The sequence below is a fragment of the Leptidea sinapis genome, chromosome 22, assembly GCF_905404315.1.
Source record: "Leptidea sinapis chromosome 22, ilLepSina1.1, whole genome shotgun sequence".
Taxonomy (NCBI): domain Eukaryota; kingdom Metazoa; phylum Arthropoda; class Insecta; order Lepidoptera; family Pieridae; genus Leptidea; species Leptidea sinapis.
In genome coordinates this window covers 10,216,543-10,242,929 of record NC_066286.1, presented here as the reverse complement: position 1 = coordinate 10,242,929, position 26,387 = coordinate 10,216,543, and the positions used below count along the sequence as shown (strand labels likewise).

General features: G+C 35.0%; 2 protein-coding genes across 2 annotated transcripts in view; both read left to right on the top strand.

Moving 5' to 3' along the window:
• Positions 1-9,666, top strand: part of LOC126970889 (malignant T-cell-amplified sequence 1 homolog) — a 39,770-nt gene extending 30,104 nt beyond the window's left edge. Inside the window, exons 3-5 of the mRNA XM_050817040.1 lie at positions 6,036-6,136; positions 8,952-9,153; positions 9,505-9,666. Coding sequence (XP_050672997.1) covers positions 6,036-6,136; positions 8,952-9,153; positions 9,505-9,586 — 385 coding nt within the window. The 3' untranslated portion in view covers positions 9,587-9,666. The remainder of the gene's footprint in view (positions 1-6,035; positions 6,137-8,951; positions 9,154-9,504) is intronic.
• A 2,484-nt stretch (positions 9,667-12,150) lies between these two features.
• Positions 12,151-26,387, top strand: part of LOC126970814 (electron transfer flavoprotein-ubiquinone oxidoreductase, mitochondrial) — a 37,094-nt gene continuing 22,857 nt past the window's right edge. The window contains exons 1-7 of the mRNA XM_050816937.1: positions 12,151-12,318; positions 12,626-12,733; positions 15,654-15,766; positions 17,693-17,891; positions 19,372-19,463; positions 23,458-23,617; positions 25,429-25,541. Of these exons, the coding sequence (XP_050672894.1) occupies positions 12,285-12,318; positions 12,626-12,733; positions 15,654-15,766; positions 17,693-17,891; positions 19,372-19,463; positions 23,458-23,617; positions 25,429-25,541 (819 nt within the window). The 5' untranslated portion in view covers positions 12,151-12,284. The remainder of the gene's footprint in view (positions 12,319-12,625; positions 12,734-15,653; positions 15,767-17,692; positions 17,892-19,371; positions 19,464-23,457; positions 23,618-25,428; positions 25,542-26,387) is intronic.

The following is a 26,387-nucleotide window of genomic DNA, read 5'->3' as shown; positions in this document are numbered from 1 at the left end:
TTAGAAATAATAAAACACAAAAATAGCATGTTTTATATTGTTGAATGAACAAACAAATTTAGTCCCATCACCTTTGTTACGTGTCTCTTCCGGGGGTAATACGTCACAACAGCCGACCAATCACAGCGCGTCATTTCATGGGACGAGGGTATAAAAAAGCGGCTTCCGGCTCATTTGATTCAGTCTCGTGACAGATTTTGGCGAGACAACACGTCCTGAGGATGCCTCGTGTAGAGGCGAAACACGTGTCGAAATTGTTTTAAAAACAAATATTGGTCGAATTAAAACTAAAGAAAACTTAAATCATTTGTATAGGGATGATATCCTAATTTGTGGCGTGTCGTGCGGAGGTAGAATTCAGAGGCAGGAATCTAGTTAAACGGCTTTTTCCTCAATGCCTCGTGTTGAGGCGAAACACGTGTCGAATTGATGATAGACATAACCTAGCAGAATTAACACTCAAGAAAAACTCATAAAATTTGGATAATTATGGATTTCCGCTTAATAACGCCTCAATAAATTGGTGTAATCTTCGGTAGGCTCTGTGTAAAGATGAAGTCGCTAACTTAAAACAGCCGCTAAGCAGTGTTTTTTCTCATTCTGACTTAGGTCAATAGAAGAAGACAGAGTGAGAATTAGCAATGCTTTAAGTTAGCAGACTATTATGAAAAAGGCGGTAAGTATCAGACCCTCAATGTGGTCTCAATATAATATTAGTTGTGGCCCTCTTTAAATCGATCTAAAGTCACGCTAATACCTACGCAATTCAATAACATTGCATTTGGGTGTTAAACTCCAATTTAAATATAGATTTTTTACAATTTTGAAACTGGATTTAAAAATAAATAGAATGATGAAAGAACTAATTCAACTGATCAAACAATAAAAGGTGATGAGAATTTTAATAATTCTGATTAGACAGAGATAGCCATAATGAAATGTGACGTCACACCTTGGTATTGCCACAGAGTGGTATTGCCAGAGAGGATACTTAGGTATTGCCATAGTTTTGCGAGATAGAGGTTGTGATGGAAGATCCTTCCGCCAAAAGTTTAAACGCCCGTGACTATGTATTTCTTTATTTTATTTTCAGTTTAGATCATTATTCTTGTTTTAGTTTATTATAAAATAATAGAAATTAAAATTGTCATAAAAGACGTGTGGCACACGGGGACTGCCGCGGTAAAGCTATTGCATAGCATTTTTTATCTACTTATGCAGTTATAATTATTTATTCATTTTATTTATGCAGTATTTTTTTTTGATAAAATTTATTTAAAAAAAGCAAACGGGAAGTGAGTAAAATTTTACTTGCAAGATTTGATTACAGACAGACAACGGGACAGGTGAAACTAAATAAAAATGCTTGTCATAATAATAAAAATTAAAAAAACGTGATAAAAAAAATAAAGAAATTAAAAAAAATCAAGACTTACCCCAGGCTCGAACCTGGGACCTTCTGCACAAAAAGAATACGTGATAACCGCTGTTCCACGGCAACTGTAATGACCGTGGCGAAATATCTATATAGATCTAGTAAGTAAGTGTTAGGTTATTTTCGTTACGGAATTTCTGGATTCGATCTCCACGCTCAAGGCGCGCGATAGAAGCTATGCAATAGCTTAAAAATAATGTTCAGTTCTTAGAACGAAGTGTGTTGTTCTTAGAACTATCCTGACCTAACGTTCGTAACAATGGTGTTTATGAAAGGATTCAGAGACCATTGCGTTATTATTCTCAGATATCTTGCTGTAGACAATATAATACCTATTGTTATGTGTCAGGACTACAAGGTACAGAGAACACTAGCATAACTTTAATATTTAACCGACTTCAAAAAGGAGGAGAAACGAATTTTTGGAGTGAGATTGTATAAAATTACGAAATTATTTTTATACTTCTTAGTGCACATTATATCTATTGTTTTGGTATAGTGTTTTTGAAGTCGGTTGTTTATTTGTTAAAATTTTTTTAATAACTTTTTTTATCTGTCTCATTCAATACACAAAACAAAGTGCTCATCGCGCTTATAGTTTTCAGTTCGTGATAGAGATGTATAGATTTCAACGTAGAAACTTACCCCCTTATTCTAATAGTCTGCTAACTTAAAGCATTGCTAATTCTCACTCTGTCTTCTTCTATTGACCTAAGTTAGAATAAGAAAAAACTCTCCTAAGCGGCTGTTTAAAGTTAGCGGACCATTATGAATAAGGGGGTTAGTCGAGGATTTTTACGGCGGTAGAATAGGTATGCTATGAATCCTAGCATAAAGAAGATACGAAGGATAAGAAACAATATACATAAATCTTAATATCTAATATAAAAAATTCTCGTGTCATGGTGTTAAACATTGAACTCCTCCGAAACGGCTTGACCGATTCTCATGAAATTTTGAGTGCATATTGGGTAGGTCTCAGAATCGGACAACATCTATTTTTCATCCCCCTAAATGTTAAGGGTGGTTTTTTTTATTTTTTTTGACATTTTTTTAAGTTTGTTTGATTATGAGTCAGCATTAAAAAATACATACAAATTCAAATTTTCACCCATCTACGATCAACAGTTACTTTTGTATCGCTATTTTAATATCGGCAATACAACGTTTGCTGGGTCAGCTAGTCTTAATATATATATTTCTTTTGTGCGTCTGTTGTAACTGAACTCCTCCTAAACGGCTGGACAGATTTTAATGAAACTTTCTGTGTGTCTTCAGTTGGATTCGAGAATGGTTTAGATTCACAATTGAACTACCTACGACCGATTTTGATGATTTTTTGTGTGTTCCATCCAGTGAATTTGAGATGGCTTTAGATTCTCAATTCCGTCCATATAATATAATTCTTCTGCTCATGTGTATATTAGTGAACTCCTCCTAACGGCTGGACCTATTTTTCAAATTTAAGACGTGTGTACAGGATAACGTCTGTCGGATCCACTAGTAATCTCTATATATATGTACATCCATCTAGTTGTCTCTTTTTCGTTATACGTATTCGTTTCATGAATACAATTCACTGGTTCACAAAAACGACGAAATTAAAAACATAATGAGCATGATTAATTATTATAAGTACCTCTAAGTACTTTATTGTAATAGTTTCAATGTTGTTTTACCGGAAATGTTACACACTGATGACTACAACATGGCTTCAAAAAACAATAAAAAGCACGTTGAGCGTTTCTGTTTTTTGTCTGAAATTAAACTATAATCGTATCAAATATGATCTGGGGCCATTCTTCACGCATTGATATCCCTGCCACTGGGAGGCTCCTTTGCACAGGATGCCGGCTAGATTATGGGCACCACAACGGCGCCTATCTCTACCGTGAAGCAGTAATGTGTAAGCATTACAGTGTTTCGCTGTGAAGGGCGCCGTAGCTAGTGAAATTACTGGGCAAATGAGACTTAACATCTTATGTCTCAAGGTGACGAGCGAAGTTGTAGTGTCGCTCAGAATTATTGAGGATTTTCAAGAATCCTGAGCGGCACTGCATTGTATTGAGCAGGGCGTATCATTATTACCATCAGCTGGACGTCCTGCTCGTCTCGTCCCTTATTTTCATAAAACAAAATTCCTCACTAATATTATAAATATGAATGTAAGTTTGTTTGTTACGCTTTTACCCCGGAGGTACTGTAACGATTTTGATGAAATTTGGTGCAGCGATAGACTAGAGCTGGGAAAAGGACATATGCTACATTTTATCCCGGAAAAACACATGGTTCCCGCGGGATTTGTGTGAAACTGAAATTCATGTCGATGAGCTATAACTATTCCAATTGTAGGTAGGTTTAGTTTGCCATACCAATTCAAATTCAATTTTTTTTATTCAAAATAGGATGTGACATCACTTGAAAGTCAAAAACTACCACCCATTCCAAAATGAATGCCTCAGACCTGAGAAGAACGGGCGCAACAAACTCAGCGGGCTTTTTCATCGAAAAAATATGTTTACAAAGTAATATTTTACAACTAAACTTATTATTTAATAGCCTGAGGGCAGTCACTCCATTGCCAATCTGCGGTATCATTAAGAAAGTCATTTATGTTATAGTAACCTTTACCACACAAACGTTTTTTAACAATTCTTTTGATTAACTTTTGTTTTGAACATTAATGAATCTTACTCGAAATAAGATTCATATATTATGTTGGGAACTTAGCGAAAACGGGAACCGGAACTAGAATAGGACATGAGTTAATCTTCAATTTCAAACTTGCTTAATATTTTTAAAAACCCTTTATCTACGAAGACGAAGTTGCGGACATCAGCTAGTTATTTATATATTACCTACGTCATTTGCTCGCAGAGCAACCGAAAAATATATTCAAACGACACATTAACTGCCGTTCCTAGTATACTATCTACAGATAGAGATAAATTATTACTACCTTCTACTGTCAGTAATTAGCTGTCAATAATCTGAAGCTGTCCCAATATACCCGATAAGTCATTCTTATCGTCTTATATTGGGACGCGTGAATTGCAATTTCCATACAAATTTTATATCGCTGGTAAGCTATACGTCGTTCCATTGACAGACAGCGTGTACGGATAAGGTGAGTTACTGTAGATAAGTTTATTGGGACAGAAAAGTCAACGATGGTTACAATTTTTACCTCAAGTAAGAGATAGACTGAATATTGGGAACGGCCGATAGTCATCATAGTGTGTCGAGTTCTGTTTCTGTTTTTAAAACTTTGATACACTTTTTTTAAAGAAAACATATTTCAGTTTACGTCTAAAGAGTCTATACACTCCAAAGAACATGTAAATACTATAATGACATTTGACGTAAGTTTGAAATAGTAATTACAATTGGGCGACGAAGTATAATCCGGCTAAGTTTGAAAGCGAACAGTTGCAAACGGAGTGGATTTCGGCTATCTCCGTTTTTTTTTCAAGATTATCCGTCAATATATCAATGACTGCATTTTTCATACAATCGAATGAATCGCTTTTTTCTTGGAGAGTTTCGCGAGGCTTATACATTCCAAATTAGTGTCTAGTCTTCATAATAGCTACCATCATAATAGAGACATGTAGAAACCAACTTTATCCTGTTATTTTTAGATGTCGGTATGCGCGCGCAATGTTATAATTCACTCTCATCATTTTTCAAAGAAAGAATAACTCCACTATCATAGTTCGTTCTATACTACCTATATAGTCAATCAGTGGATTTATTAATATACAAACATAGCTCTATATTTTGATCATAGACAATGTTTAAATAAATAATAACTCATAATTAAATAGAATTATAAGCAGATGGTGGCACATAAGTACTACAGTAAGTAAAATATAAATCCGGTGTCCTGTTGTTTTTAGTGAACTCATAAACTAATGAACGGATTTAAATGGGGATTACTTCATGGATTGCAGTTTACTCCAACTCAAGAGATAGGACAGTTTTTATTTCGATTTGGGACCCATAGTTATTTTTATTTCCAACATTTTTCTAGGAGAGAATTTCTTGACGCACGGTTTGACAGTTCTGCTGTGTAACAATTTCATAACAACAGGGAGATAATTCTTGATGTTATGAAATATTATTGACAAATTCATTAAAAATAGTATTTTATCAGTAGAATATAAATTGGATTATTATTTAGAAAGTGTCTCTTACACGTTACATATCTAATGTGCAATTATAATTTCACACACGTTAAACATCGGATGGGTTTTTTTTTATAAAATTCAGGGTCGATACGAGCAGGACGTTCAGCTCATGGTAAATGATACGCCCTACCCATTACAATGCAGCGCCGCAATTCTTGAAAAACCCAAAAATTCTGAGCGGCACTACAATTGCGCTCGTCACCTTGAGACATAAGATGTTAAGTCTCATTTGCCCAGTAATTTCACTAGCTATGGCGCCCTTCAGACCGAAACACAGTAATGATTACACATTACTGCTTCATGGCAGAAATAAGCGCGGTTGTGGTGCCCATACTCTAGCCGGCTTCCTGTGCAAAGGGGCCTCACACTGGTAAAAATTTAACTGCTTACTTGAATCAATATTTTTTCAGCCATGATCACATCGAGATAATGGTTAACAGCGCAGGAGAACTGCTATTCTTCAGACACCGAGAGGGACCTTGGATGCCAACTTTGAGACTTCTTCATAAGTGTATGTTGATGTTACCTACCTAAAATACTTTTTGATAAAATTTTGAATGAGCACATCTGCTAATGGTTTGATCTTTGTTTGGTTCCCACATTGACGTACAATAAACGTCGGACTCCTAATCGCCTATTAAAAGGTCTTCAAAAAATGTCTGAGAGGCGTTGTGTACTATTATATAGTATTACTAGCTGACCCAGCAAACGTTGTATTGCCGATATTAAAATCGCGATACAAAAGTAACTGTTGATCGTAGATGGGTGAAAATTTGATGTTGTATGTATTTTTTAATGTTGACTCATAATCAAACAAATTAAAAAAAAATGTCAAAAAAAAAATCGTGTGGACCACCCTTAACATTAGGGGTATGAAAAATAGATATTGGCCGATTCTCAGACCTACTCAATATGCTCACAAAATTTCATGAGAATCGGTCAAGCCGTTTCGGAGGAGTACGGGAACGAACATTGTGACACGAGAATTTTATATATAAGATTATACTATTAACTTATACAAATAACATTAAAATTTCATTCAAATTAACACCTTATTTCGTGGCCGTAATATACAAATTTGTGGCAGTAAATAACATAACATAGAAAGAAGTATACTAAGGATTAATATAATATAGTATAAATCATTTTATTTCAGGCTACAAGGCCCATAAAATAAATACCTTATAATCTAACATACATATTTATATAACTTAAATCTACGTCACATTTTCACGGCGATGTGAAGCGCGGGTTCGGTAACTTCCGGCGGTCGGCGACGTCCGCGATACTTGCGGAAGACGACCCCCTTCGGCCACAGCTTCTCGTCGAGGAAGGTCGATATATGTTCTGACGGGACGCGAACAACAAAAGACTTAAAATCTACTGCATGACGCGTCACCAACTTTTCGACCCCCAACCGAAACCTTGTCTTCTCCACCAAGTACTGAACAATGTCGGAGGCCTTGGTCGTGTGGTGAAAGTGAGAGACGTAGATATACGTCGCTTGGACTACGGGACGCAGGAGCTGGTTCTGTTAAGAAGTGGTAAAATAAACTTAAAAGAAATAAGATAACGGACAAACATACATATCATAAACCATTAGTAAACTCAAATGGCAATGGGCAGAACACCTAATACAAAACAAACAAGAAAAATGGGCCGAAATAGTTACAGAATGGTATCCCAGAGAAGGAAAAAGAAAGAGAGGGAGGCCGAGGCGTAGATGGAGCGACGATTTAAAAGCTGCCGCTAGTATGACGTGGAGCAGATCATTTCATGATGTCTACTGCAAACTAAATGTAAATCTAAAACTATCTAAAGTTTGTTATTATTATTATAATATACAAATTTAATTGTATCGCTCATTAGAAGTTTGGACGCGAACATGCGGCGCGAACATTTTATTTTAGCAATTATTTGCGAAAATGATTAAAAATGTCTAGTTAGTTACACAGTAATTTTGTTAATGTAAAGGGGCACTTACCTGAAATTCGACACTCTTATGCTTTTTGAGTTTGAATATGCTGTTATTTGGACAGTTTTTCACTAAACACTTTGCCATTGCCTGGCGTTGTATTCAAAGCGCGGTTGACACACAACTGAACGAAAACTCTGCCTAATAGACGCGTACTCTGAGTTTTGCTTCTGACAATTTTTGAGCGTGATTGTGAGTCTAGTTTTATTGTACGTCATTGGGTTCGCATTAATATAAGACCGTCATATAATTACATTAATTTTTGGTACTAAGCTTCATTGCTAGATTACGAATTGGAGCCAATGTGGCTTTTTTTATGAAAATAAGGGAGGAGACGAGCAGGTTGTTCAGCTATTGTTAATTTTACGCCCTGCTCATTACAATGCAGTGCCGCTCAGGATGACTGAAAAACCCAAAAATTCTGAGCGGCACTACAACTGCGCTCGTCACCTTGAGACATAAGTTATCAATTCTCATTTACCCACTTCAATTTCACCAGCTACGGCACCCTTCATTCCAAAACATAGTAATGCTTACACATTACGCTTCACGACCTAAATAGTCGCCATTGTGGTACCCATAATCTAGCCTCCCACTGGCTTACAGAATACTCGTTTATACACATAGTAAAGTATAAATCACTTGACACTATAGCTCTTTTAAATATGAAGTGATGTAATGCGATGCGATAAGTATGGTGAAAACCAACTAGTCTTACGGTTATGTATTTGTGAATGCTTGTTAGTTACGTAATCTGAATGTACAGAGAGAAATATTACAGAGGATTGTTTACAGAACTTTGCTGTTCTAATCCCTTTCTCTAATTCTTTGCTTATTTGCTTTAAAATTAATTGAAATTTGATAGAACGTAAACTTATATTACGCTGAATATTATAAATTAAGATTCTAATTCTGGTATTGCCGGGTTTTTTGTAAAGATAAACCTAAATTTATAGATTTTTTAATGAAAATAAGGGACGAGACGAGCGGGACGTTCAGGTGATGGTAATTGATACGCCCTGTCCATTACAAAGCAGAGCCGCTCAAGATTATTGAACCCAAAAATTTTCAGCAGCACTACAACTGCGCTCGTCACCTTGAGACATCTTAGTCAAGTCTCATTTGCCCAGTAATTTCACTAGCTACGGCGCCCTTCAGACCGAAATATAATAATGCTTACACCCTACTGTTTCACGGCAGAAATAGGCTCCATTGTGGTACCCATAATCTAGCCGGCATCCGGTGCAAAGGAGCCTCCTACTGGTGAATGTTCTGCAAATAGATGTATCCATAAGCAAAACCTATAGGTATTGTAATGTAAAGATATTATAACGAAAAATATTAATTTCAGATCCATTTTTCATTCCAATGCAGCAAGTGGATAAAGGTGCGATTCGTTTCGTGCTCAGTGGTGCCAACATAATGTGCCCCGGTCTGACGTCACCGGGAGCCAAAATGACGCCCATAGAGAAAGGAAGCGTTGTGGCTGTCATGGCGGAAGGCAAAGAGCACGCATTGGCTATTGGGATTACATCTCTGTCTACTGATGACATGTAATGTTTTATTATTTGACTAATTTAAACCTAGCCACCCCTTTAGTTTGATTGCTTAAATATGCATACAATGTTGTGTAAAAATTTGAAAACGAAAGATATATACATAAATCAAAATATTCAGTATGATATTGAAATATTATGTGTCTAATACTGTTGATATTTTTCTGTGATGCTTTACCACTCACATACTATTGTAGCTTTTGAACAGCTGGCTGATCTGCTCGCTCACTTTATAAAAAAAAAAGTTCGGGGAAACATGTCAAATAATTAAAAGGTTCTATTTGTATATATTTCCTAGAAAATAGGATAAAACTAACAAATAATAATCATATTTTATATTGTTTGCAGAGCCAAAGTAAATAAAGGTGTTGGTATCGAGAACTGTCATTATCTAAATGATGGTCTGTGGCAGATGAAACCAGTGAAGTAAATGATTAACTCGTCTATAATATAAAATACATTTACTAATTTATATTTAAGCTTTCCATTATAATAAACAGTGCACAAGTAGTTTCTATTTTGATTTATTTACCTGAACCATTATATTGCGCCCATATTCAGTGTGAATTTCAAGAAATATGTCGTTACTTCGACAAACAGTTATAAGTATAATTGTCTCTGTAAGTAAATATCAAGTAGTAGTAGGCAGAGGACACTAGCCGGTTGTTGGGTTTTTCAAGGATCCTGAGCGGCACTGCATTGTAATGGGCAGGGCGTTAATTACCATCAGCTGAAGTCCTGCTCGTCTCGTCCAAAATAAACTACGTAAGTGTAGGCAAGAGTCCTCTTCGTATTGCAAACTTTACCCCATTTTTAAATTCATATACTTTGCTGCACTACCTGTAATAACATAATAATTGTGGATAATTAATGACCAATATTTTATAATCAATCCTACTAATATTATAAATGTGAAAGTTTGTATGTCTGGAAGTATGTTTGAACTTCTTTAACACAAATTTACTGAATAGATTTTGATGAAACTTTACAATAATATAGCTCACACACCAGAATAACAAATAGGCTATAATTTATAAAACTATAGTGTGAATTATACAAAATATAAAAGAAGTGTGATCGTTACTAATGAATACAACTAGCGCCATCTCTTATCAACTAGCAAGCACAAGATCAATACAATTTATATGGCAAAACAACGTTTGCCGGGTCAGCTAGTATTTAATATTTCTGTAGAAATAAGATGGTAGAATTGGAAAAAATGCGCGATGGCCGTAATTAGCAACATGCAAATCGATTCGCTCTTTAAAGTGCGTCTATAATAATATGATAAGAACAATCATAATCAGTCACCACGGCACGAAAGCATGAACCAGTAGCAATTTTGTCGAACCTGGATGCCTGCTAAAAACCAGTATGCCACATCCAACTTTATCTCGCGCGATTCTCAGCCTCTCAGACGAACTGCGGTGCCACTCTCGTAATTTTAAAATCATTGAAGTTAAGGTCCGATCCTATCTACGTTTAACTCTAGATTCGTACTCTCCTACTAGCTGACCCTAGTCGTTGTTATGTACATAATAAATATTTTTTTTATGAATTTGTCAATATATTCTCCACCAAGAATTATTACGTATAATATTATGCTCGTTATAATGACATTGTTTCACAGCTGAACTATCAAACCGTGCGTCAATAAATTCTCTCATAAAAAATATGTCTATACAAAACAAAAATTGGAAATAAAAATAATTATGGATCCCAAATCGAAATAAAATTTATCGATTTATCTAAATCGGAACTTGATCACAATCAGATCTGAAGCGTCAATTTGTGTTACAAAAATATGAAATTTAACTGTTATACATAAGGTCGCTTCGATCTTAGTCTCGTTTTGTAACGAGAATAGGGCTTCTGAACGGTGAATGCCTTTTTCCGTGCGAAGTAACTTTATTATTCACAACATAAGTTCATATCGCAATGCGGCAGGAGTGCCGCTATACAAAATGATTGAAATAGCACAGTCCGCTCTGGCAGCAAAACATGAAAGATTACTTATTGGATTTAGAAATAATATCGCCAATAACTAATATTATTGGCTAAATATAATGAGATTTTTTTGTATTTAAGCATGCTGATACTGATGATAAGGTACAGATCTTCATTTCGCTCAAATCTACATTCCACAAATCATCTGGAGTTTTATTTGAAATGGGGTAACCAGCAGTCTCTAAATTAAGTATTTTAGAATCAATATACTCCACATCAAAATCTATCCCACATTCGAAAATCAGGTTGAACCTAACAACAACGGGCGGAAGAATCCCTGTTGGGATTATTGAAGTGAAAACTTCTTTAGCCACATTGGGCATTTATTTGGTAGGGGAAAACATGTGCGTTCGCGTCACCGACATGCTCATGACTGGCACGGGCTATAAATGAATAGTTAAAAAAATTAATATAAATATATGAATATATTATATAGTTAGACACTTTTTGGGTGGGTGAAATCTCGTGAGTTCGCGTCACCGAAATGCATATAGCAGTATAACTGTAGCTATACAGCTGACGTATTGTGCAACATTAGTGCTGTGTATAATATCTTATAAGTGAATTGATTGGATTTAGTGAAAAGTTCAATGTGAACCATTTATTTATAGTGTAAGTTTTAATAATATTCGGAGATAACAATATCATGGTTATATGTTAAAAAAAATTAAAACCATATAAATATATCGTAGTGTCTAGTGAAATGCACATTAGTAAAACCACACAATAGGGATGAATACTTACGTGTTAAGTAGGACGATATTATATTTGTCAAATACTAAACGATTATAATATTCAAATGAATATTTACAGTTTAAATTAAAAGTTTTAATAAAATTGAAAAAATGGCACGGACTAAAATATAAGTTTATATACTCTATGCTTTTTAACCAACACAGAGTAATGTCTTAATCTACAGCAGACAGTGACGTTTCACGTTCCGATATCTGAGGATAAGCAATCATAGAACTAAGAAATGAATGTTCGAAATATACATAATGTACTCTGAGTTCTAAATTATATCCGAGTTTGGAATTGGTGTTTTGTTAGAGTTGGACGATGTTCTGACTTAATTTATATTATATTTTGAGGTGGTTTTTAATTTTTTACATTTAAGGGCAATGGCGACAGCAATAGTTAGTTCGGCTCGTAAAGGTAATATTTTATTTTTATACTGTTTCAGTAATATAAACAATCACACATGCAGTGTTTGAAATTGGAACAAAACTTTTTGACATTCATCAGCTGTTTTAGAACTTTTTGAATTTAAAAATATTTACGTTTAGAGAGTGTTTCTATATATTGTATACAAAATTCAATTATTTTATAATTGAAATTATAAATAATAATGTTATGCAATTTTATGAATTATTTATAACTGCAGAATCAGCTCAAAGTTCATGGTCATACAAAGATATATTATGATAAAGGGTTCTTGTGTTAAATTATGCTTTTATTTCAGTGGGGAGGCTAACAAATGCTGTTCTATGTAGATACTACTCCGAAGTATATCCAAAGATAACTACTCACTATACTGTGCACCCCCGAGAGAAAGATCCAAGATGGAAAGGTATATGACAGTGAATTGTTTGCTGTGCACGTTTTTATTTTATTTGTGTGCTTATGTTGTGTGTAGGATGTGCATCCCCCTCCATTAAATAAATAAATAAAATACTCACATCCTATCAATATCTATTGTATAATCATATCGGTTTACTGATACACAGACAGATAAATGCACATTGGAGTTTTAGTAATTGGGTTACCATAGGTTATTGGACACCGAAAAAAAAATAAAAGATTTTCCATCTTAATCTAATTGGCTATTATTTTTCCAAACATAACATCTAATATATAAAATTCTCCTGTCATGGTGTTAAACTTTGAACTCCTCCGAAACGGCTGGACCGATTCTCATGAAATTTTGAGTGCATATTGGGTAGGTCTGAGAATCGGACAACATCTATTTTTCATCCCCCTAAATGCTAAGGGTGGTCCACACGAAATATTTATTAAATTTTTTTGACATTTTTTTTAAATTTGTTTGATTATGAGTCAGCATTAAATAATACATACAACTTAAAATTTCCACCCATCTACGATCAACAGTTACTTTTGTATCGCGATTTTAATATCGGCAATACAACAGTTGCTGGGTCAGCTAGTAAGTATATAAAAATTTGGTAAATGATTGCCTACTCGAATTACATATTTTGAATTTGTAATAAAAATACATATTTAATGAAAACAATGTATTTATTTAGTGTTCCAATTGAAAAACAAGTCTTTATGTTGTCATTATATTTGGGAAGTACTTATGTGTCAACTAAAATAGTATTTTAATGTTCCTTATCATAATGTAGTTTAACTTTAGATAATGAACTGATAACAAACTACAGTTTACTGACACAAACCTGTGTAATAATAAAATTTAAGTAAATATCAGCATAATTGAAACGAATAATAAAAAATAACCTTTGGAGCTCTTTTTATGGCAGTTTTGACATGGGAATCAATTTATTGAAGTAGGCGTTACTTTGCGGAAATTCATAATTATACAAATGATTTAAGTTTTCTTTAGTGTTAATTCCGCACGCTCACGATTCCGCAGATTTTGGCGAGACAACACGTCCTGAGGATGCCTCGTGTAGAGGCGAAACATGTGTCGAATTGTTTAAAAACAAATATTGGCCGAATTAACACTAAAGAAAACTTAAATAATTTGTATGGGAATCAATGTTTTAGTTTTGGGTTATGACGGTTTGTAAATAACTCATGAACAATAATTTGTTGTTATTGTACTCCTATGAGCAGAATAAGATTTATTTACTTTATTAAAATGATTTAGTAGACTTATTTACTTGATGACAATTATTTTCTTTTCTTGTTATATACACCCATAGTACAGGCTATGCCTAGTTTGGGGCAAGATAATTAACGTAAAAGTGTATCAATACTATTATATTATTTTTCTCAAGGGCTTGTGGAATTTGAGCTCTTGCAATTCAAAAATTGTCTACTAAGTTCCTTTTTCTGTACATTACCCATATCTGACTATGTTCTTTTAAGTTGATTTTTCCTAACTAGCAATCCTCTCAAATATTGAAGTTAAAAGTACACAATAAATGTCATTTATTTTCCTAAAATTAATTCCTTTCGATTTTTATACGTCAAATTTAATTATCACCGCTACAGAAAATGGAGCTCTGAAAGAGAGGAAACAGCCAATAAGAGCTCTCTTACATCCCAATTTTGCCACAACACAAAATCATCTTTATGTGTATGTGTAATAAAAACAAATATTCAATCAACTCAGCCCCTTGACAAAGTAACAATGGGGTGTAATAAATGTGTGGGGTGTAAATAATAAAGAAAATGATGTCCCCCTCCTATCTAAGTCTTCTGCGGTACTTATTTCCCAATATTTATTTAATTTTATAGAAAAAACTATGGCTTAAACTCTCTTATTCAACTGATCTATGTAAATTATAAAAAAAAATATTTAAATTAGATCATAATACTGATATTTAAAAAAAATTTAACTTATAAACAGGTGTTCTTATCATTCAAAAGATTAAATATAGATTAGTAAATAAGAAATAACTAGTATTTTTTTTTTCTAAATTGTTTTTAGCACTAGTTTTTGAGTTTAGTTATGTTGTGCATACCTTTAATTTAGATATTTTATAAAAAGTAACACTTATAAATATTTATCTTATATCATATATGTTAAATTATGAATCTAGTTGGTAAGCCTAAATAAATCAATAAATAAACTAGATGTCGAGACAGTGTTGTTGATATTAGCGATAGAACAAAGTAGTTTTATATATTATTTATATAGTTATACTAATATTAATAGTAGTATTGTCTGTATTTTAAATATAAGAATGTATAAAATGTATAAGACTTGTTTATTTTATGTATAACATTGCTGTGCCCTTGCAGGGTGTCACATATTGTCTACCCATTTAATGTACCACCCTATTGTAAAATGTGACTTGCAATAAAATATTTTGATTTGATATATATAAGAGATTTCCACCTATGTATTGAGTCATCACAATATCTCTAACGAACCATAAGATGTAGAGACTTGAAATTTGGTAGGAATATTCCTTTTGCCAAGTAGAGGTCACCTAAGAATATTACACCTGCAAGAGTTTTTTTTTATTATGAACAGAACAACGTCTGACGGATCAGCTAGTTACATATATTGTAATGTTCCTCGTTTGCTCACGAGTGAAACAACTAATCTTTACTATGTAGCACTACACCCGGACACGTCCACACGCAACCAATAGCCGATTAGAACTGGCCTTCCGCTGTACTGTGCATTCCTTATATAGCACTCAACGTCACACGGTTAATGTCGCTGTCGATGTCGTGATAGTGACAATGATAATTAACACATACTCTGTTAAGACTAGATGTCAGTACACTACATATATGACCAAAGTGCTAACAGTTTTTCTTGGTTAAAATTCTAGATATAAATATGGAGCGCATGGTGGAAGAGACAGACATCCTTATAATTGGTGGTGGACCGGCTGGTATGGCTGCGGCGATACGAGCGAGGCAAATAGCAGAGGAAAAGGGAGCTGTATGTTGACATATTCTCTTTCTATTTTCTTTTAATGTTGAAAAGACATGAGAAAGATTTTTACGTGATCAACAAAAATTAACTGTTAATTCCCACTTCTAGGATAAGTAAACTCGACAGATCATGCGTTAGATTTTATATGCAAAAGGAGGACAGGTGAGCATATTGGTTACCTGGTGTTAAGTGATCACCGCCGCCCACATTCTCTTGCAACACCAGAGGAATCACAGGAGCAGTGCCGGTATAATGACTTAAGAGCAACACTATAAATTATATTATGCATACCAATACCTCTAGGTCCTACCAAGCTGGGCATCCAAGTTAATGACTGTAGGGCTAGTTCTTCTATCCGATCCGTTCGTCAACTGTCAATCCAGTCATCAAAAGGAGAGTGGACTGCTACACATCGTCCTCTTAAAATACTCCCAAGTCGCCTATTACGATAAACCACTGAAATAGATGTATTTCTTATGATTGTCAGCAATTGCTCTATGAACGGCTGGATCACTTGGCGTTGCGTAGAGACGTCGCTTCATTGTGCGTCTTCTACCGCATTTATCACGGTGAGTGTTCCGAAGAGCTGTTTAACCTGATTCCTGCCGCCGAATTCCACCTTCGCACGATACGCCACAAGTTAGGATATCATCCTCACCATCTGGATGTGTGGCGGTCCTCCACAGTGCGGTTTTCAAGGAGCTTTCTTCCACGTACTACAAAGCTGTGGAATGAGCTTTCTTGTGCGGTGTTTCCAGGACGATACGTCATGGGTACCTTCAAAAAAAGCGCGTAGACCTTCCTTAAAGGCCGGCAACGCTCCTGTGATTCCTCTGGTGTTGCAAGAGATTGTGGGCGGCGGTGATCACTTAACAACAGGTGACCCGTACGCTCGTTTGTCCTCCTATTTAATAAAAAAAAATTATAATATTGATTACTTGATGTGTTCATAAGCGCTACCAAGGTCACATTCAACCACCGTAAGACATTCCAATTAGTAATAACATTTATTTAACTACTTACTGTGTTAGTAATGTTATTATATGTATATAAGTATCACTATAATTAGAAATAACTATAATATAATATTCAGATCTTTAGTTAACTTGATTCGTGTAAGTTAGTTGTCACTACAGCAGTGCCAACTGACAGTTGGTAGTATCATCACGGTAGACGGTCGTGCCCTATATAAGCGAGAGCGCTACGTTCGAGTAGGCATTACTTATTGTGAATTGTAAGGGAACACTATGCCCGTCACTATAATTGTCAGTGATTATTTATTTCTAAGTGGAAAATTTAAAATACAGATAAAACAATTTTATTATTTGCATTTAAATTACCAACCCCTTCTACATGAATTCAGTAAGAATATAGGTTGTTTCAATATTTTTTTCAAAATACCGGCAGTTCCTAGTCCGGCCCTGTATTGACCAAACTCCCTATGTGTGCGTGATTATTACGTAATTTTTAGCGAATTTTTAGTCTGCTACTCTATGTCTGTGCTCATTACACACTAACAAAAATCATCAATAAATCACTCCCCGTTGTACCGCTTGTTATATTGCGCTAAATGAATGCTACGAGATCGCTAAGTCACTCATACCCCTACATATACCGCTAAGGATTATTCTCGAATGATGTCGAACAATCTAGGAAATAATAAACAATAACAAGAGAAGTAAACAAGTTGTTTGCGTAACCTAAGTTATGGGATAGTTGACCGTATTGCGTGCAGTATAATGTCGAGAATCGCTTACATGGGCTGATCAATTTCATTCTGTAACTCAACGTGACCTTCGTAACAATATGGTATTATCATGATAATTTTCTTTTGAAAAGAGGATAATACTAAGAGGATATAATAACTGACTTATTGTAATATAATATTAACTACCACAGAATGTACATTAATCACTTGAAATGGTTTTCCAGGAAGTCCGAGTAACATTACTAGAAAAGGCAGCTGAAACTGGTGGACATATATTGTCAGGAGCTTGCGTGGATCCGATAGCTTTAAATGAGCTGATACCCAACTGGCAGGAAAAGGGTGCACCCGTAAACACTCCTGTCACTTCTGACAAGTTTGGATTATTGACCAAGAGTGGAAGGATACCAATACCAGTTTTTCCAGGTTTGTTTTCTCGGAAATCACTGAAAGGCTGATAATTTTGAGATGGTTGATAATAATTGAGTATTTGAATTTCACCAAATACCTACTAATTAATTTTTAAAATCACTTATTCAACGTCAAAATCTGCCCAATCTACCCATTTGTGCTAGTGTTTTAAGTGATATCTCTTACTTACATACATACACACTCACACCTTGTTCCCGTCGGGGTAGGCAGAGACAATAGAATGCCATTTGCTTCTATCCTTACAAACCTCACGCGCTTCCTCCACATTCATTACTCTGTTCATACATGCTCGCCGGTTGCGGGTGCTTCGGACCTCTCCTTTTCTCAAAACGTCCCCAATTTGGTCGACGAATGTTCTACGAGGTCTCCCGCGACCGACTTGCCCACACACACTTGCCTTATATTTTTGATGCGTCATTCTTTCTTCACTCATGCGCTCCACGTGTCCAAACCATTTCAGCATTACTTTTTCAGTCCTTGTCACAAAATCCTCTTTCAAACCACTCTCTTGCTTCAGAGATTAAACAAACAGCGATATCCCGAGTTAATTTCCTAATATGCAATAGGTAGAGCAGGTTATTAACTGTAAAGTAGATCCTGTAGCCACAACCTGAGAGTTGAAAAAGACATACCAAGTTTTACAGTCGATGCGTCACTCGGACGGTTAGATCAGTTGGTAAAAGCGCTGGAACGGAACCTGAGAGGCGTGTAGTCGAGTCCCGCATCGTGCATAAATTTTGGATCAAATAAAATTTGAATATGAAATGTGTACCCAAATCTTACCTTCAAACAACCGCGTACACCTTTTTCCTGCCTGAGATTCCTCCGGTATTGCAAGGGAGAATGTGTCGCTTAACTTGGAGTGAACCGTACGATTTTATTTCTGTATATGATTATGATAACACTACCTCATTGATATAAATAAAAAACTAGAGTCAAAATTGTCTGAAGCAAAACTCTGCCTACGCGTCTATTAGGCTGAGTTTTCGTTGTGCTTCGACCGCGCTTTGAATACAACGCCACGCAATGACAAAGTCTTTTAAAGTAAAAAACTGTCCAAATAACAGCCTATCCGAACTTCAAAAAGATGGAGTGTCGTATTACAGGCAAGTGCCCCATAAACTTCACAAAATCGTGTAACTAACTTGATGTTTTTAATCATTTTGACAAATTTCATTTCAATTGCTAGAACAAAATGTTCTTGCCTCGTGTTCGCGTCCTAGCTTCTAATGAGCTTATACGATAGACTTTGAACATTAATGCCACGAAATAAGGTGTTAATTTCAATGAATGTTTTAATGTTATCTGTATAAGTTAATGTATACGTATATACAAAGCCACTCGGACATCTTTTGACGATCATTTAATAGGCGATTGGGAGTCTATTTATTTATTGTACGTCAATGACTCGGGCAATTTCTATCAAGATAAGTTCAAACTAGTCCTTTGATAGCTTATATGTGTCAACTTCCAGGTCTTCCGAACTACAACCATGGTAACTACGTCGTAAGACTAGGTCACCTGGTGAAGTGGCTTGGTGAGCAGGCAGAGGAAGCTGGTGCCGAGGTAATATTTAACTTCTCTTTTAGATCTAAACTCAAAAGATTCATTTTTACATTCACGTTGGTCCAATGACAATTATTATGAACACGGAATATAAAATACAACTGGAAATGCCACACATCACCATGTGTATAATAATATACTCCGCCTGGTATTCTCTTCCCTTGACAGCTGGGTCCCATGATTGACCTAAGAATACGTCATCATTTGAGGTGACTGTTCTAAAACTATTTCCGAGTGAAACGGAACGACAATAGCGATGAAATAGCGAGCTGTCATTATGACATATATTATATCGTGACTATGGAGGGTAAAACAGTAGAATATGTCACAGAATATATCTATAGGACAGAACAGGAACCCCTAGAAATAACATGAAGAAAGAAATAGACAGACGCATTTGCATGGAATGCATGGAAAAGATACTGGTCTTTGAGTGAAATCATGAAAAACCCTGAAACATCTATAGGAATAAAAAGAAAAGTCTATAACACGTGTATATTCCCATGTCTAACTTATGGATGTCAAACTTGGGCTCTAACAGACCAGCTCTCGGAAAAAGTAAAAGTGTGCCAATACTCCATAGAAAGGGGCGTAATTGGAGTTCGGAGACGAGACAAAGTTAAGTTAGAAAACATTAAGAGTCAGACAAAATTCAAAAACGCACACAAGCTCTGTCAAAAGCAAAAGTGGAAATGGACTGGACACATTCTGAGGGAAAAGAAAGAGAAATGGCCAAAAACCGTTACAGCATGGTATCCAAGAGACGGGAAACGAAGGAAAGATAGACAGATTAGAAGGTGGGTGGACGATTTTAAAAGGATAGTAGGACCGGACTGGCTGAGAGTAGACAGAGACCGAATAAGGAGGCCTTTAGAGGAGGCCTTTGTTGAGAGACAAATTACTAGTTAAGCTAATCTAAGTTTTATTTATAAGAAAAAATAAGTCACTAGTAATAATAAAGGCTGTTTTATTTTATTTTATTTATTATGGAGGGTAAAAATGCATTAAATTAGGGTGACGCCACAGTAGCATTAATGTAAATCTTAAAAGTAGCGCCAAATATTAAGTAATACTAATCATTCTAGGTGCACGTATCTATATAATAATTCTTTAATGTTACGTCATTATTTTATACAACGTAAGTTGTTGAAATTTTCAATAATTAACTACTTTAGTCGACAATAATATGAATTTCTTAACTCGGCATACTTCAATTCGATTACAATTGCTGCATTCACCATACTACATACCATACCCTGTGGCTACACCAGCGCCATTGTGGAAGCTTTTTGAACTGTTACAGTATAAGCTGGACACTTTCAACTTTTCTCCCATATTAGATGATTCTCCTTGTCTCTACGCTCCATAATCGTGACGTATTCTTGGGTCATAGTGGGCAGAGAATACCAGGCGTAGTATATTATTATACCATGTTGCCACGAACAGAATAGGTAAAAGATATAAAAGACATAATAAGATACATAATAGCTTTAAGGGTAAATGTATACACTTCTATAATAAAGTCCCAGCCACTGTTCAGGCATTATCTATAAATAAATTTAAATGTTTTATAAAAAAATGGCTCTGTCGTAAATCCACTGCTGAATATCTAAATGATCGGACAGCCTGGGACTAGATTGTGATTATTTTATAGCGATAGAAATGACTGTACAATATTGTATATTATTATTGAAAAGAGCGCAAAGAAAGAATGCTGGGAGAGTTTCTTGCGCCGCTTCTTCTCTCTCAGAGCGCCATTTGTTTCCGAAGCAGTAGTAGGATCTAGTAGTTATTAGAAATAACATCAAAAAGAATTCTAAAGGAATCAATTTTGAGAAAATAAATGCCTTTTTTTATGCCTTTTTACTTTTCTGTGTTGCCACGTATGCCGTTTAGCACATTTTTATTGAGGTCCAAATTATTGGCTCAGTCGTTATTAGCTACATTCTGTGTAATGACGTGTCGATCGTAACAAATTATAACAATAGTAGATTGTTATCCTAGGGTCGAAAGAATCAATTCCCGAGGTATTTAGACGCCCGAGCGCAGCAAGGCGGCTATAGTCCGAGTAGGAATTGATTCTTTTAACCGTGTTAAGCACTTTACTTTTCATTTCGAATATGAGGAAAATAAAACTAGTTCTTTATCTAAACTATTTATTGATATTAAATCATAATATTAGTAGTACCTATTTAACATTAATTGTCAAATTAGGACAATTTATGACGACTTTTTAAATTATAAATATGGAACTCTCCGCGTAATTGTTGGGGCTTATTCCGCTCAAAAAAGTTTGCGCTAAGCTCACACTGGCTGTTTAGAAAGTCACATGACCGCAGCTTTTTTTTAAGTAGTTTTTTTTTTACATAAAACTCTTCACAGCTGAAAGCAGTTCTATTTTTGAAGTTCATTCCGGCCCTTAGGTGGAAAGTAATTTGTATGAGTTTTTCCCTCTCTATGGAGGGAAGCAGTATTTTCCACCCAATAATCAGATCAAAACAACATTACTTTCCGAGTATGAGAAATGAAAACATTATAACTATTATTATAAAAGTAGACAACAGCTGCATGTAATTATATGACTGCTATTTCATAACTCTGTGCTGGGGAACCAGGGCATAAAAAGAATAGGGAAGTTCCAGGCCCAAGGATGTCGTAGGAGGCGACTAAGGGCATTTGGGAGGCTTCTTTGCACAGGATGCCGGCTAGATTATGGGTAAAACAACGGCGGTTTTTTCTGCTTGAAGTTTATGTTTCGGTCTGAAGGACGTCGTAGCTACTAAAATTACTGGCCAAATGAGACTTAACATCGTATGTCTCAAGATGACGAGAGAAATACAAGAAACGGCGTCAGACTGGTGATTGCACACAAATTTCATAATGCATCCTACGGAAAATGTAGCTATGTCATGTGTATAAAAATATTTAATAAACTCCCAACAAGCTTACGCGTATTACCCGTCCAACGATTTAAAAAGGATATTTTTACATGGCTTATAAATAAATGTTTTTATTCCATAAATGAAATGTTGACACATTAGGTTAAATTAAATAGACTTTAAAATATATATTAATTCTAGTCTTTAAATAATGACATTTAAAAATAATAATTATAATTTAAATTGACCTATGTGCTTAAAATAAAGAGTTTGTTAATGTTAAATCTATTATAATAATAACTAGAATTTTGTTAATAATAATTTAGCATGCCAGAAATGGCCGATAACATTGATGCATTAAAACTATTAACACCCATTGTTACATGTTTTCTAGCAAAATAAAGGATTTATTTATTATTTATTTAATTATTGTAGTGCTGCTCAGAGTTTTTGAGATTTTCAATAATCCTGAGCAGCACTGCATTGTAATGGGCAGGGCGTATCAATTACCATCAGATGAACGTCGTGCTCGTCTCCACGCTTATTGTCATAAAAAAAATAATGGTTAGGTAAAGTTTTAGTATCAGCTTTAGTAAATAGGATTTAGTATCAGCATCGTCTGACATTGAAAAAGCGAAATCGTTAACATGCGAATATGATATCTATTCCAAAGACTTTAAGAGTGGTAATTGTAATTTGTTAACCGCCCCTTCTAGCGTAATGATTTTGTTCGCTAGTGCTCGAATTGGATTGTAAGATAGAAAATAAATTACAGATTTTTTACATTTGAAATGTAAGCCTACATTCCTAAGTTGTTATAATATTTAAGAAATTTAAATTTTAATATTTTTTAATAGAATTCTAGATAGAGTCTTTTGCTGCTAGACAACCGATAAAAACAGGCCAAGTTTACTTTACTGTGCGTGACAAGCGTTAGTGTGCGTGCATTTGCTCAAAATAGAGGTTAACAGTCAACCTAATTTTTTTTCGACTTTTTACAGCTGTCACAGTCGATCTTGCCTTGAGTGTTTTCAAATTAATCTATCCAATATCGATTCTTGTATTACTGGATTTTTTTGTCATAGATAATTTTTATGACAATTGTTTTTTATCAGGTTTGGCCCGGATGCGCGGGCGCAGAGTTACTGTTTAGAGAGGACGGGTCGCTGCGTGGTGTTGCCACGGGGGATGTGGGAATTGCTAAAGATGGCAGCCCCAAAGATATGTTCGAGAGGGGAATGGAGTTCAATGCTAAAATTACTATATTTGCTGAAGGTACATCTTTTAATATACTTCTCTATTTTTCCTAGACTACAAAAAAGGGTGTGTGTACTTATGTATGCACGCAAGAAGATATATTTCCTTGGCCTAACGAAACAAAAAATTTTAAAATGATTTATTCCTCGTTCTGTTCTACGTTTTTAGAAAGAACAATGTTGTAAAAAATCTTGCAAAGATGGCTTTGACAATTAATTATTAAATAATGAATACGGCTGTATGGGCTTGAACCTTTTGCCTGTCCTAATAATAGACGAAGAAACCAAAAAAAAAGAAAAAAAATAACGAATGACGCAAACGTCAGAAAATTTTAGGAACCAACTTCGACCTGCTACTTTTGTTTATATGACATCAAAATAACAGAATTTAAATAACAGATTAAATATACAGCATACTCAATATTAAAATAAAAGGACAACGTAGGTACAACTAAAAATAGTTCGGAATTATCAAAACTCCAGCATGTAAGATACATACTATAGAAAATTTATTTATTATAGTAGGCGTTACTTTGCGGAAATCCATAATTATACAAATGATTTAAGTTTTCTTTAGTGTTAATTCCGCCAATATTTGTTTTTAAACAATTCGAAACGTGTTTCGCCTCTACACGAGGCATCCTCAGGACGTGTTGTCTCGCCAAAATCTGGCACGAGACTTATGTCTCATTGTTTAAAAACAAAACTTAAACATTTGTATACCTACTATTTTAAAACTTTAAAAAATATAAAGGGGCACTTCATTGAAAGTTACCAAGCGAAAACAAAAAATAAAAACGGGTAGCGTCCTATTTTGTTTTGTTTTTTTTTTTTATGAAAAAAAAAGGGACGAGATGAGCAGGATGTTTAGCGGATGGTAATTGATATGCCATGCAGTACCGCTCAGGATTCTTGAAAAACCCGAAAATGATGAGCGCAATTGTAATGACAACTGCGCTCGTCACCTTGAGACATAAGATGTTAAGTCTCATTTGCCCAGTAATTTCACTAACTACGGCACCCTTCAGACCGAAACACAATACTGCTTCACGGCAGAAAAAGGCGCCGTTGTGGTACCCATAATCTAGCCGGCATCCTGTGCAAAGGAGCCTCCTACTGGTGAATGTTCTAGATCGGAAGATGGCATTAAACAAATTCTATATTTGCGGCAGCACATACTAGCGTATAGACGACCTGAGACCCCAATAATGCGTGACTAATTTAGATTCGTCTGTGTGTTTCATTCGTCATTTAATATTCAGCAAGCCAAGCGTGGCTGACTGCTTATGACTTGTAAATCAAAAGCGGTTACAGTATAATTTCGCTTTCCTTTTCTATGTTGCTGTATCTCCGTTAGAGATACTCTTCTGTCTATCAGGCTATGTTTGTCTTCTCGCTACTATATTGTAAGTGTTGTAAGGCCATTTACCAGTGGGAGGCTCCTTTACACTGGCTTGATTATGGGTACCACAACGGCGCCTTCTTATGCCGTGAAGCAATAAATATGTGTAAGCATTATTGTGTTTCGGTCAGAAAGGCGCCGTAGCTAGTGAAATTACTGGGCAAATGAGGCTTGATATTAAGTATCATTAATATTATGTCTCGAGGTGACGAGCGTAATTATAGTGCCACTCAGAATTTTCAAGCATCCTGAGCGGCAATGCATTGTAATGGGCAAGGCGTATCATTTAACATCCCCTGAACGTCCTGCTCGTCTCGTCTGTTATTGTCTTAAAAGAGCAGTAATCACTTGTACTATAAGATGACCTTCTATTCCATTAAAACTAAACGAAGGGATTGCTGGATGTGTTAATATAATAATGATTCCAGGTTGTCATGGACACTTAACAAAAATGGTATCAAAGAAGTTTAATCTAAAAGAAAATAGTGAACCACAGTCTTATGCCATCGGATTGAAAGAGCTATGGGAGGTCACACCAGAGGTAATGTAACGTGAATTATATTTAAAAAATAACCTGCATTTAGATTTTAGATGAAGACCGGTGTATTTACAATAATATGTCTCAAGTTACGAAACCTTCAAATATTGCGAAAACTAGTAGGATGCGCATTTTAATTTGGATAATTATTAAACATTTCATCGTCTCAAACTTTTTCGTCTGTGTGTTGCATGTCGCGTGACGGTCGGGCGGCGCCTATAGTTCGCAGCAGCTGACCGTGTAGTGTATACAGACGATTACTCATTTGTGCCAGTGCTCTATGCTATATTGTTTGTTTTTTAGTTAAATGTCTATAATGTGAAAAATAGTTTCACTTTTACCGTGGTTTCATAAAACCACGCAATCCTTTTTTTACTATTAAATATAAATTTCAAATAAATAGTATTTATAAGCATATAAATTTTTAATATAATGTAGGAAATAAGAACACCTAACAGAAATTCACAAACAATGTAAGATCTAAATAATTAAAATGAAAAAATAAATCGAAAAATAATTTTATACCAAAATAAATTAAAAAGCTAATAAGGTTCTAAGCATAATGACGCAACAACAAATTAATATTAGCCGTTAGAAAGATTAAAAAGTACACGAATGTTGCGACAGCTAGATTAGTGTAATTCAGTTATTTTCACAGCATCATGACGTACGGTATTTTACTGTAGGGTCATGCTGCTGACATTGATATAGTGTTTGCTCTGCAAACAGAGCTGTTCGTGCTATATATCAGCTTGGTTATAGACAGTCTCTCAAAGAAAAATTTAAAGAAATAAATAAACTTTAATAGGCGTTCACAAAAATCGTCACCTTTTGTTCTTAATAGTGTAA